Genomic DNA, 13,445 nt, shown 5'->3' with positions numbered 1-13,445 from the left:
GCCCACTTATCTGGTGCCTTGAACTTGAAAACAGCAGCAAGGGTGGGATCAGGGCAGTACTTCACAAACATCATGGCTGCCTCCTGGCACGGATCCTCTATGTGCCGTCCGAGCCTCTTCAGGCTTTCCTCTGCTGCATCAACTGCCTTATTCAGTCTGACCCAATATTCTACAGGAGTTTCTCCTGGCACGTGAACTGTGCTGTAGAAATCGGCCATAGGCATACACGAATATGTCATGTCACTGAAACGTTGCCTCAGTATGTCATATATAACATTTGGATTCTCACAAGGTTTTAACGATGGGGTGCTTCTCAGAGTTATTCTTACAATGTCCTTAGCCTTTACCCATCAACTTGAACATTATTTCTTGGTACTGTTCCTGAAGGGGTGTTGCTCGCTTCTTGATATACATTCTCATCAGCTCCTCCCACTCACAGACTGTATCCCATCTCCTCTGAAAACTGGAGGCTCTCTCACATCTGACTGCAGGACTAGCTTTGCCCCAGTCAGGTTAAGGTAAGTGGGCTCGCTGGGTGGCTGGCTTACACTGCTCTGAGCTTGTGCGGCCCCGTCATCCCTTTCCCCACATTCCCCTTTCAACTGATCCCTAATGGTCTGCCCCACCTGTTGAGCTATGTGTGTTATCAGGTCATTTAATGCTGGGTCTGCCGTGACTGAAGGGCCTGAGAATGATTTACCTTTACCACTACTGGAAGATGTGCAACCAAGTATGCGAGTGGAACAGAAAGCTGGGGAACCTGCACTACGAACTGGTGTACTAGGCAACCCCTCAATTACCCTCCCTCTTCCCATGGCAAAGCTGAACCCGTCACTTCAAACTTTTTTCATCATCCATTGTTCTAACATATGTACAATGCAAACAGCAGAATTAAATTTACCTTGTAAACAACAGTCCAAAAAAAAAAAGGCATAAGTGTTTCCTAGAACACTTGGGATTTGTGTTCAAAGCTTACATTACATTGACCATTACAGCAACCTCTGGTGACCAAACTGATGTCGATCGCGTCTCCACGAACCACGATGAGCAAGTCTGAAGTGGTGTGGATCCGGGTCACGGCACCACTGTAGCCGGTCTGGCCTTAAACTCCGTTTGCCGTTAGTTCTCTGCGTTGTGTTGTGTAAATAACCAGAGGATTCAGCTCTCTCTTTGCCAGCTGGGGCAGATTTATTCTCCCAGAACTCTCCTCAGCGGGACCCTCTAGGCAACTGTTTAAAATAAAAATAAAACAGTACAGCGACTTCACTTTACTGGACTTCTGCATGAACACCTCTCCTCAGCGGGACCTCTAGGCAACTGAGGTGCAACATCACAATAAAATCTAATTAACAAATAATACTGCTAAAATGTATTTATAATCAGTGTTGGGGAGTAACGGAATACATGTACCGCCGTTACGTATTTAGAATACAAAATATGAGTAACTGTATTCCGTTACAGTTACCGTTCAAAAAGGTGGTATTCAGAATACAGTTACTTTGTTGAAATAAATGGATTACACGGCGGTACTTCCCTGTTTCATATTGTCGCAGGTCAGGATTATTTGGGTTTGTTTGACAGCTGTGTTCTGTTGTTCCAGGCGGCAGCGTTACGGTTGCCATGGTTACAGGGTGACGCGCTCTCTCTCTGCGTGTTTCCTGGGTGAGAGAGCGCTTTTTTGTTGTTGTTGTTGTTGTGCTAAGCTAAAAGGGCAGAATGCTACAGGCATGGCCCTAAAGAATGTAGCATCATGGGCAGTGTAGTCCGTGCTGCAGCGAGAATGGACTACCATACACGTTATGTGTCTGTGAGCGAGGGAGGGAGAGAAAGGAAAAGTCCGAGCTGTCACGGAGCAAAAACGGGAGCTGGAAGCATGTAAATACAATAATAACCACCGCAGCCAAGAAGAGTGCCTGATGAGCCCATTTGTAAGTAAGCTATTAAGACTCAACTGTACACTGTGTTCGTGTTTTCCTCCGGAAAAAATAAGTTCCGTTGGAGCAGCCTTTCAACGCCTCTCTCTGTCTCTGGCAAGCAAAGTTGACCCAGACAACAAAGTAAAGCTAGTTTTCAGCTACGAGCCCGACACGGAACCCGCCGTATAAGCCAGAGGTCCCTTTACTACGGTTCGGAGCCGCGGACCTTCAGTAACAGTAATAAATCACAGCAATAGTACATTCACGTAGTTGTAAACAGCACGATAATATATTAAGTAATCCAAAGTATTCAGTATACGTTACTCTCACTGAGTAACGTAACGGAATACGTTACAGAATACATTTTGGGGCATGTATTCAGTATTCTGTAATGGAATCACATTTTAAAAGTAACCTTCCCAACACTGTTTATAATCATATATAACAAATGAAAATGCACTGCATCGTGACCATATAGTGACAATTACCTCAACAACAAAATTATAGTTTAGGGAGACTTCATTTACCAGTGGCAATTTTACATATTTTTTTAGTTACATATATCTAACAGTATGTTGAAACAGTGAACATGAATCACAAGTAAAAAATATAACCAGTACACATGACACAAAAATAAAAGAGGGAGCTCACATACCTGTTTAAAATAAAAATAAAACAGTACAGCGACTTCACTTTACTGGACTTCTGCATGAACACCTTCAAGGGAGAGAGAAGGATAGCGGACCACATGAGAAGTCACCTGCATGCTCCTATGCTCTCATCTGAGGATGGCTAACTAGCATGTTACAATAAAGTGCTGTACTCGACAGAGAAACAATAATTCACACTGAAACATCTAACAAAACTGTGAGACAAAATGTACAAAGGGAACAAGCAGTGTTTGAATTACTTTTAGTTACTTTAACTGTGTTTATTCACTCTGTAACTGAGAACACTAGCGTACGCTCACCTCTCCTCAGCGGGACCTCTAGGCAACTGAGGAAAATAGCGCACAGCTACAGGAAGTGACTTCATGGGAAGTCAAAGGTCACACAAACAAAATAAAAGCTCCCAAAATATAAATACAGAAAATAAACATATATATAAATAAACACATATACATAACCAATACTGACAATCCAAAATAACACTGCAGGATGGATCTTTGGTGAAATATAAATTATTTTTTAATACACCCGTTACACTTGTAGAAGATCACCAAAAAAGGAATCGTATCTAGTTGTCACTAACTGTAACTGATGCATGTTATGTTATAAGAATAAGAATAAGAATAACTTTATTTATCCCGATGGAAATTCTTTTGTCATGTACATGCTCAAAGCAGCAGGAGAACTGTGTGTAGCAACACACAGTTCAAATCACATCATTAAGTTCGCTTATATCACGACCGTGGTGGGTCTCATTAGCAAGAACGACGAGTCAGCGTACAGAGAGGAAGTGCAGAGGCTAACGGACTGGTGTAAAGACAGCAACCTGTCTCTGAATGTTGACAAGACAAAAGAGATGGTTGTTGACTTTAGGAGGACACGAGGCGACCACTCACCGCTGAACATCAACGGCTCCTCTGTGGAGATCGTCGACAGCACCAAATTCCTGGGCGTCCACCTGGAGAAAGACCTCGGCTGGTCCCTCAACACCAGCTTCCTGCACAAGAAAGCCCAACAGCGTCTCTTCTTTCTGAGAAGACTGAGAAAGGCCCAGCTTCCACCACCGATCCTGACCACCTTCTATAGAGGAACTATCGAGAACATCCTGAGCAGCTGTATCACTGCCTGGTTTGGGAACTGTGCCATATCGGACCGCAAGACCCTACAGCGGATAGTGGGAACAGCAGAGAAGATCATCGGAGTCTCTCTCCCCTCTATTAAGGACATCTACACCACACGCTGCATCCGCAAAGCCACCAGCATTGTGGCTGATTGGACACACCCCCTCTCACACACTCTTCACACTCCTGCCATCTGGAAAAAGGTACCAAAGCATTCGGGCACACACATCCAGACTGTGCAAACAGCTTCTTTCCACAAGCCATCCGTCTCCTCAACAAAAAGGGGACTGGACTGATAAACACACACACACACACACACACACACACACACACACACACACACACACACCACACACACTCTATCACTCAGCTCAACTCAACTAGCATTGAGACTGGACTTACACATCAACCTGTAAATGCTCTTTTTGCACAATATTTTTATGTTTACTGTTCCTGCACTACCTACATACCAAGTATGTTTACGGTTTCCTTTGCACTACCTACCTAGTTAGATAGTTAGTTTTAGTTAGATAGTTAGTTTTTCTGTTAATTTATGTTGTAATTTATGTTAGGTCAGTCTGTCCTGTCTCTAGTTATCTAGTTTAGTGATTTTCTGTTAATTTATGTTGTAAATTTATGTTGCATGTAGCACCTTGGCCCTGGAGGAACGCTGTTTCGCCCCACTGTGTACAAACTGTATATGGCTGAAGTGACAATAAAGCTTGACTTGACTTGACTTGACATAGTATCGGATAACTCTAACGAAGTAATATACATAACTATATCCTGGTGAATAAATAACTATCAGTGCAGGCGATTCTAGAAAGTGACAAAGTATTGTGCAATAGAATAAAGGGAGTAGCAGCGTATGATGGATAGGTACTCTTGGGTAATATTGGACGGTCTGGGAGGGAACAGAATAACATTGGTATCTGCCTACACATGAAGGGGCATGAACCCTGACATATAAAACTGCGCTTTGGGTGGTGTTGTGTGGATCTCCCACATATATGTGCTTAATAAATAACTGTTGTTGACTGGACCTGCTCTGAGTATTGGTTGTTTGTTCTCAGCCCAACATCGAAGAATTTGGGACAAGAGTCATCATCCAGATATGTAGAGAACAGTAGGAAGGACTTTCTGAAGTGTTTTTTACCGTGGATTTTCATGTATTATTGAAAGAACATGAAATAAGTATACCTTACTCTGTTTTGCAAGGCATTTCACAATATTGAATCACATCACATACATATCCAACAGTCTAAAGAGCTTGGAAAAAAGCATCTGGACTTCTTTAAGTTGCTTGAAGACGTTTCACCTTTCATCTGAGAAGCTTCTTCAGTTCTAAAGATCAAATGGTGGAGTGTCCCAGATTTAAGCTCTGTGGGAGTAACCCACTGAGATGGACAATACACTCCCTAATGATCCTCTACCTCATCACATGAGCCAAGGTGTGAAAATGGGTGTAGGTCGCAATAAGCCAGGGTTTTGGGTGAGCTCATTGTGAAACCTAGCCCCACCCTATCATGTGATTTCCTAAGGTCAGATGGCCCAGGGTGTGAGTGGGCGTTAAGGCGTCTGGAAAGGATCTCAAAACTGGATTATAGATGGCAGACAGTTAGTGTTGTTGGTTTACGAAACCAACTATCTGCTATCCATACTACAGTTTTACTCTTAAGTGTACCCTTTCAAATAAAGCTGTCTTAAGCAAACACTTCAGCTTCTACACCTCTTTTCAGCCGATATTCCTGTTTCTTCATCTGTTTTTTAGCAGATTCCATTACACGGCATTCACACTGCATTTTCACAGGAAATGCAACTTCCTAGTTTGACCTTTGTCTAAGGTACACACACACACACACACACACACACACACACACACACACACACACACACACACACACACCAAGACAGAGAAAAAGAGGGTAGTTTAGTACACATCATAAAAAAACAGACATTAATATTTATATTTCTGTTCTGACTTTAGAGCCTTTGTTTGTTTATTGAGCAATATTTTTGGAATTGCACTACTGTTATAATGTGGAGAAAAGGGTAAGGTGTGAGAGACTAAACCATTACACATAAAAACTTCATCCATGCACACAGTGGCAGGTCTGTCTCAGAGCCCTGCAACCACTCAAAATACAGACAGTTCAGGCAAAAGAACATATTGAGTCATCTTTTTTAGCAGCTACACCAGGTTATAAATTATAAATTCATGTGATAACACTCTGTCTTCATTCACCCCTCCATTCACAGATAAAATTGCAAGCCGATAATTGTAAGAGGCACAGACATGTACCTTATACCACGTTAATCTCCACAGTAAGAAGCTTAAATTACTGCACTGATTCAAAGTAAAGGCTGGTCTTACAAACCTATCGCTTTAGCTGAGATATCAGCTAAAGCGATGGTTTGAAGGAACAGTCTTTACTCTTTTTTCAACTGTGTATCTTTAAAACAGAATTCAAAGCCGAAGTCAGGTAAACTAACTACTGTGATCAGTCAGTCTCTTACCCAGAACTTCCTGCTACAACGCCTCAGGTATGCCTTGCTCTGACCTACCTGCCTGGCATGCATCCCTGCAGGATTCCCGTCAGTGGAAAATTCTCAGTCATGTGAAAGGTGGAAACTCTGGAGGTCAAAGCCTTCAATTAAACTCACATTCTAAGTGACACAAAGTGTTATGGAGTAACTCTCTCACCAAGTTTTGAAAAATATAACCTGAAAAAGAGAATAAAAAAAAAATAAAGAATGCAATTAAATTCAGATCTTTACAACCAACAACATAAAATCTATCTTAACTGATGCATTCGTGTTTTTTATAATGGACTTCTCATGGGCCAAGATCACCACATTCCTCTTTCTTTTATGTAATGAAAGTGAAAGAACTTTGCTAAAATCGCTTTGATTACATCAGTATGTGAGAGTTGAAAGCTGGGACGGTGCTTTGTGTTAGGTCTGACAGACACAGGTCCTCAAGTGCAACAGACAGGCTCACAGAGAGAGAAACTTCTCTACAAGTTTGTTAGGAGAACAATGGACTAGTCTCCCACTGACTGTACAAATATAGATGTATTTATTAGTTGTTAATATCTCACGAGTCAGTGTGATTTTGACGACATAGATTTGCAGTTTCATTTTGCTCTGCCCTTCCTACTAGGAAACCTGACACCCACTAACTTGCCTACTAAAAGTGATTAAATTGTTTAGCTGGGGTGGGGGGATTGCTTTGCCGAGTGCTGGCACAAACAGAGAGCAAACAGAAAGAGTGAAAGTGAGGTGGGGATTGGAACTTGAAGGCTATCGCTGCTTATATCATTTTATTTCTAAAAGAGATGCTTTCAAAACCTCAACAACAAAATCGAGCAGGTGAGACTCAAAGTGGCACCGGTGGTGTTAAAATGGGGTCTAGGTGTTAACGTAGTGAGCTAAACTGGCAAAGTCAGAAACAGTGTCACAGAGGTATATATGAGGGTTAAAACATTTATCATCAGCATGATAATTATTTACATTTTCTACAACACGTTTTATCAGGAAGTAGTCGCGTTATTGTACCTAGGGTATAATCAGTCCAGTACTAAAATATATTGACGAAACTGTGATGTAATATTTGTTGCAATTCTTACCAACTTCTTTGCCAGCTACTCTTAAAAAGAAAACATTTTATACACAATGGCAATTCAAAAAAAAGGAAAAAAAAACGACAACAAATAAAAAATATTTATTATATTAAGTCACTCAACATTTTCAAATATTACTCTTAAACACCAGTCATAATATATTTATAGTATTTATTCTCTAAGACCAACTTCAAGTCTGGTATTGTCCTGGGACTCCGCAAATCATATCTGCACCATTAGCTGCTAGCTTCTTAAACTCGAGAGGTTCAGACCACTTATTGTTCTCAAGGCCATGTTGATTCATTAGAGAACAAACAAACAAAGATGGAGCTATTGTGGGTTGGGATGCTGTTAGTCTGCACAGTCTTTGGTGCCGCCGATTACAAAAGGATAACTGGGAAGACTGTGATTGGGATTGATCTGGGGACCACATACTCATGGTAAGTCACTTCAGACTCTTTAAATAATGGCATGATGCCTCTGTGGAAAAAAACATGGGATTCAGACCGAATTCAAACTGTTTTCTTGCAGTGTTGGAGTGTTCAAGAATGGGCGTGTAGAGATTATTCCAAATGACCAGGGAAGCCGAATCACCCCCTCCTACGTGGCCTTCACCAGTGAAGGTGAGCGTCTGATTGGTGATGCTGCCAAGAATCAGCTGACCTCTAACCCTGAGAACACCATTTTTGATGCAAAGAGGCTGATTGGTCGGACATGGGGTGACTGGTCTGTGCAGGAGGACATCAAGTACCTGCCCTTCAAGGCGAGCTTTCAAACTGAAAGTAAAACTTGTTGGTTCTTTGGGTCATGTTTGAGCGAAATTCTTGTTAAATTAATATTGATGTATATTACTGTGAAGGTTACTGAGAAGAAGAGGAAGCCACATATCCAGGTTGACATTGGTGGTGGCCAGATGAAGACCTTTGCTCCTGAGGAGGTCTGTGCTATGGTGCTGACTAAGATGAAGGAGACTGCTGAGGCTTACCTTGGGGAGAAGGTACAAAAATGTCAGACACTCTAAATAAGTGAAGATGCAAATCTTAATTAACCCCTTTATGGGCTAACTAAGAGCGATAAGAGCGGGCACGCTCCATTTAGCTTAGCTATTTTTAAATCCCGGTAGCACTGCAACTACATAAGCTAGCGCAATGGGGGTTTTTTTTTCATATGAAACCGGAGGAGTTGTACTTACATCTTATGCATTCAACTTGTCCTCGGTTTCCTTCTAAATATGGTTTTGCAAAGATTGCAAGCACTTGCAGCAATAAAACATTATATTTCAGAAACACGTTTTGCTGACCCGATCAGCTGTTCATAGCACTTCCCATTTTGGAATAGACGTCAGTGCCAATTATCTCATGTCTGCCATTACCTGCCCAACATCAGAATTGATGTCATATTTTCTGGGTAACATAGTTTTTCCCTTTAAGACCGTTATAGGCCTATACTGGTGATTTTAAAAGTTATGTTTGACTTTATGCTTTTCTGTTTAGTTTCTGGGATGCTTAGACCTCAAACTGCACTGTTGGAAATAGTTTATTTTGATGAACATGCAGTTTGTTTTGCAAATTTGAAATGTAATATTTATTTCCAATTTTCCCCACAGTATTTAAAAGTTGGTGTATCTCAAAAATAAAACTATGAAGACACTCAAAATAAATTTCCTGTAGTTGGAAACTACTTTGTGCAACTTTATTGTATTTACAGTTTTGAGGGATAAAGCTCTTAAATTTCTCTAACTAGAAATATATGTAAAAAGAACAAAACAATAATTTTAATTTTTTTGTTGTTCATTGCAATTTCTTGCAATTTTTTAAGTTACTATGGACTTAATACATTTGTGTCATTAAAATTTGCTATATAATGATTGTATTGATGTATAGCAATTTGAAATACTCCCAAAAATGGCACCACAGCATATAAAGATAAGCTGTGGCGGAGTTGGTTCTATGGTAGGTCTTAAAGGGTTAAAGAGTTACATGGTCTATCATGAAATCTGACTTTATCCTTTTTCCTCAGGTCACACATGCTGTGGTCACTGTCCCCACATATTTCAATGATGCCCAGCGCCTGGCCACTAAGGATGCTGGTACCATTGCTGGTCTGAATGTTGTGCGAATCATCAATGAGCCGTAAGCATTCAGTCAAAAATGAATTTGATCATCTGCAGTCTAATACAATCTAATACAGTAAAAATTGTCCCTGCCCTCCCTCTGAACAATAAGTTCTCACTGTATTCTTTAGAACTGCTGCTGGTATTGCTTATGGCCTGGACATGAAGGATGGAGTGAAGAACATTCTTATCTTCGATCTTGGCGGTGGAAGCTTTGATGTTTCTCTTCTGAAAATTGACGATGGTGTGTTCCAAGTGGTGGCCACCAATGGTGACACTCATCTGGGAGGTGAGGACTTTGACCAGCGTATCATGGAGCACTTCATCGAGCTGTACAAGAAGAAGACTGGCAAAGATGTGCGCAAAGACAACCGTGCTGTGCAGAAGCTGCGTCGCGATGTCGAGAAGGCCAAAAGGGCGCTGTCTGCCCAGCACCAAGTCCACATTGAGATCGAGTCCTTCTTTAAAGGACAAGACTTCTCTGAGACCCTAACTCGTGCCAAGTTTGAGGAGCTGAACATGGTAAGATATTAATTTGGTTAATTAATTCAAACCCTTTTGGAAAAGTGGTTGAACAAGCTTTTTAACTTGTATGTTCTTTAAAACCCAGGACCTATTCCGGTCCACCCTGAAGCCTGTACAGAAAGTGCTGGAAGATGCTGAATTGAAGAAGTCTGACATTGATGAGATTGTCCTGGTTGGAGGCTCCACTCGTATCCCCAAAATCCAGCAGCTGGTGAAGGAGTTCTTCAATGGCAAAGAGCCATGTAGAGGCATTAACCCTGATGAGGCTGTGGCATACGGAACTGCTGTGCAGGCTGGTGTGCTTTCTGGAGAGGACACTGGTGAGTCATGACTCTTACAAATATTTTATTTAATAGGCTTGAGCCTTCAAATGTGATCAACTATTTAATAAACCTTTTCCTTCACTTGCAGGTGACGTGCTTCTTCTGGATGTGTGCCCCATGACCCTTGGCATCGAAACATTTGGGGGAGTAATGACCAAGCTGATCCCCAGGAACACAGTGGTGCCCATCAAAGAAGCCCAGATGTTTACTACAGTCTCTGATAACCAGCCTATTGTCACCATCAAAGTCTATGATGGTAAGAGTTTCGATGTTGTTCTTTCAAGTTCCAATATAGTGTTTTATAAAAAGATCCCAATGACAAGAAACATGTGACACTTAAATTATATGTTCCACAAGTCTAATTGTCACTTTTTTTTTTCTTTTAGGTGAGCATCCTTTGACCAAAGACAACCATTTCCTGGGTACCTTTGACCTGACTGGCATCCCCCCTGCTCCTCGTGAAGTACCGCAGATTGTAGTCACCTTTGAGATTAATGTCAATGGCATTTTATGTGTCACTGCTGAGGACAAGGCCACAGGCAACAAGAACAAGATCATAACTGACCAGAACTGGCTAACACCTGAGGACATCAAACACATGGTGAACGACGGCGAGCACTTTGCTGAAGAAGACAAGAAGCTGAAGGACAGGATCAATGCTCACAATGAGCTGGAGGGCTACGCATACTCCCTGAAGAACCAGATTGAATCCATTGAGAAGGCAGTGGAGGAGAAGATTGAGTGGTTGGACTCCCACCAAGATGCTGACCTAGACGACTTTAGAGCCAAGAAGAAGGAACTTGAGGAGGTGGTTCAGTCCACTATCAGTAAGACCTGTGGTAGTGCAGGTGGTCCACCGGCAGAGGGCAGTAAGCAAAATGAGAAGGATGAGTTGTAGGCAGGTTTGAAGTCTTAACACTCCTTGGCCCTCTGGCATGTTGGTGTACATATTGGACTGATGGGACTGAAATTGTCACAGAAGTGGTTGGGAAGGGGCTAACAATAATAAGTGACCATACTGAATGTAGCTGATTCTAAAATGTTTGTGTGGGTTGCCATGACAACACCAGAAGTGCATCTGAGATCGTTATATTGTTTTTATAAAAAATGTTTTTGTTAAAAATGATTCTGAAGTAGTCACTTCCTGTGAGTCGCGGGAACCGGAAGTTGTGCGCGGGAGAGACAAGACAACGATAACACGGAATCTACAACTTTTCTACTGCTGGTTTTACAAGGCGTACACAGAAAAAACATAGTGGTTAATTTGTTAAGCACTTGTGCACAAAAGAAATAAGTGGCTGAGATGGATGTCATATGTGCTATTCATATTATTTTACTTGTTTCTAGTTTTCACGGCACTCCATGATTGTAAGAGGAATAAAAAAAGAATTGTGGACATCAGTACGAAGCGTGGATTCTTTTGACCAGAGTCGATACACTGAATTTCCTGAAAGACTTTAAAATAAGTTTCAGTATGTGGCTATAACTCAGGTGGTAGCCCAGGTTGGTAGGTATCTTGCCCAAGATACCCATGCTGCTAATGATGCATCTATGTGTGAATGATACATAATGAAAAGATAGATATGAAAGATAAGATAGAGGATGCTGATTTTTAACTTGCCCTCCTCTGGCTTCCCCTCATCACACACCATCCAGGCAAATATGCACATAGTGTGGTCAAGATGTTTAGGTGGCATAGCTGCTTTGAATTTCATTAACAGCCATCTACATTCACATACATACATCTACATACAACAGAAAATATCTTTTTTTAAAATGTACTTAGATGTTTTTAAAGAACTAAAATACTACATTTATATAGGGTTAGCAAAAAAAATGTATGACTGGTTTAAAAAATTCATTTTCGACCTCCTGAACCAAGGAATATTGGGTGCCTGTGTAGCCAAACTCCAGGTCAACCCCCCCCGAACACTCAGATTATGGACTTTTGTGCTGCTGAACTCCGAGTCGACCTCCAGAACTATTTTGTTAAAAACTTTGTGCCTTGAACGTTCGAAGTTATGCTGTGTTGACACTTTTTGCTCATGTTCTGGTCTGGGGTTGCTTGTTGGGTTACTTTTTTTTAGTGTTTTAGTGTTTTTGGGTTTGCCCAGTTTCAGACAAAGCCAGGCACTGCTCAGCACTGCTGCTGCTGCTGATGATGATGAAGGACAGACAGTTGATGGATGGACATTGACGGGGGTCCGATGAGGCCGGACCAGATGGTGGTGTGGCAACCAAAGGCAACGGAACATGACCTGATGGCAGTGTGGCAGCCGCAGGCAATCAAGATGGGGTGGTGACACTGATGGCTGATGGATTCCTTGGAGCCTCCAACAGAGACAGACGGCTGAGCAAACCATTGGGACCTCCAGCGGAGACAGAAGATTGTTGGACAGGGCCTACAGACCCTCCAGCAAAGACAGATGGCTGAGATTGACTTAAGAACTTGAGATTATATTGAGACACCTTAATAACAAGGTTGTCAAGTTAATCTAAGCCATCTGGTTTTGCTCGCTGGTCTGGTCCAGCTCTGTTACCTGTGGTTGCCACCCCACCACCTGGTTCTGCTTCGTCTCGTCCTGCTCGGCTCGCATGTCCACGTTTAGCACCTCACCGTCACCATTTCCAGGCCAGTGGCTGGGCATCTTCAGTGTCATGGATGGCCTCCTGAACTCTGTCACCGCCATCTTCCATGCTGCCAGCCTCTATATCTGTTCAGTCGCCGCTGATGCCATATTCCAAATCCTTAACTGCTTTGTTGACACCGCTGGTTGTGCAGCGCGGAGCATTTTCTGCCATGGACTCCTGACCTTTGGGTCGATCTCCAGAATTGTTTGTTCTTGAACCCTTGTGCTTTTGGCCTCTGGGTCGACTTCCTAAACCAAGGAAAATTGGACGCCTCTGTGGAAGACCTCCCAGTCAACCCCCCAAACAGTCAGATTATGAGCTTTTGTGCTGCCAACGTCCGTGTCGACCTCCAGAATTGTTTTGTTATGAAATTTGTACCTTGGACCTGAACCCAAATGCAGACATGGATGCAACAAACAAGCCTTTATTTTGGCTGATGAAACACTACAGAAACGAAAGCAGGGCTAAACCAAGAGAAGCAAACTAAACCTAAACTGGGTGAAGCTAGATATAACAACAGAGGGA

At 42.1% G+C, this 13,445-nt stretch overlaps 1 protein-coding gene across 2 annotated transcripts; it reads left to right on the top strand.

Annotated features, from left to right (window-relative positions):
- The first annotated feature begins 5,146 nt into the window (after window positions 1–5,146).
- Window positions 5,147–11,187, top strand: LOC134623198 (endoplasmic reticulum chaperone BiP-like). Of its 2 annotated transcripts, XM_063468391.1 has the most exons (9): window positions 5,147–5,158; window positions 7,731–7,768; window positions 7,860–8,091; window positions 8,188–8,325; window positions 9,348–9,460; window positions 9,573–9,963; window positions 10,052–10,286; window positions 10,378–10,545; window positions 10,676–11,187. In XM_063468391.1, the coding sequence occupies exons 1-9, from the start codon at window positions 5,147–5,149 to the stop codon at window positions 11,185–11,187; spliced, it is 1,839 nt and encodes a 612-aa protein (XP_063324461.1). The 2 variants fall into 2 exon arrangements, with proteins under 2 accessions (XP_063324461.1, XP_063324460.1); XM_063468390.1 differs by lacking the exon at window positions 5,147–5,158 and having other exon boundaries at window positions 7,653–7,768.
- Window positions 11,188–13,445: the final 2,258 nt, after the last annotated feature.

Source organism: Pelmatolapia mariae, unplaced genomic scaffold (assembly GCF_036321145.2).
Source record: "Pelmatolapia mariae isolate MD_Pm_ZW unplaced genomic scaffold, Pm_UMD_F_2 NODE_ptg000468l+_length_27463_cov_1, whole genome shotgun sequence".
Classification (NCBI taxonomy): Eukaryota; Metazoa; Chordata; class Actinopteri; order Cichliformes; family Cichlidae; genus Pelmatolapia; species Pelmatolapia mariae.
This window is presented reverse-complemented; position numbering and strand designations above follow the sequence as displayed.

Coding starts and splice junctions, on each gene's coding strand:
- LOC134623198 (XM_063468390.1), top strand. CDS start 7,653: ATGGAGCTATTGTGGGTTGGGATGCTGTTAGTCTGCACAGTCTTTGGT. Junction 7,769..7,859: donor CTGGGGACCACATACTCATG/GTAAGTCACTTC, acceptor GTTTTCTTGCAG/TGTTGGAGTGTTCAAGAATG. Junction 9,461..9,572: donor GTGCGAATCATCAATGAGCC/GTAAGCATTCAG, acceptor TGTATTCTTTAG/AACTGCTGCTGGTATTGCTT.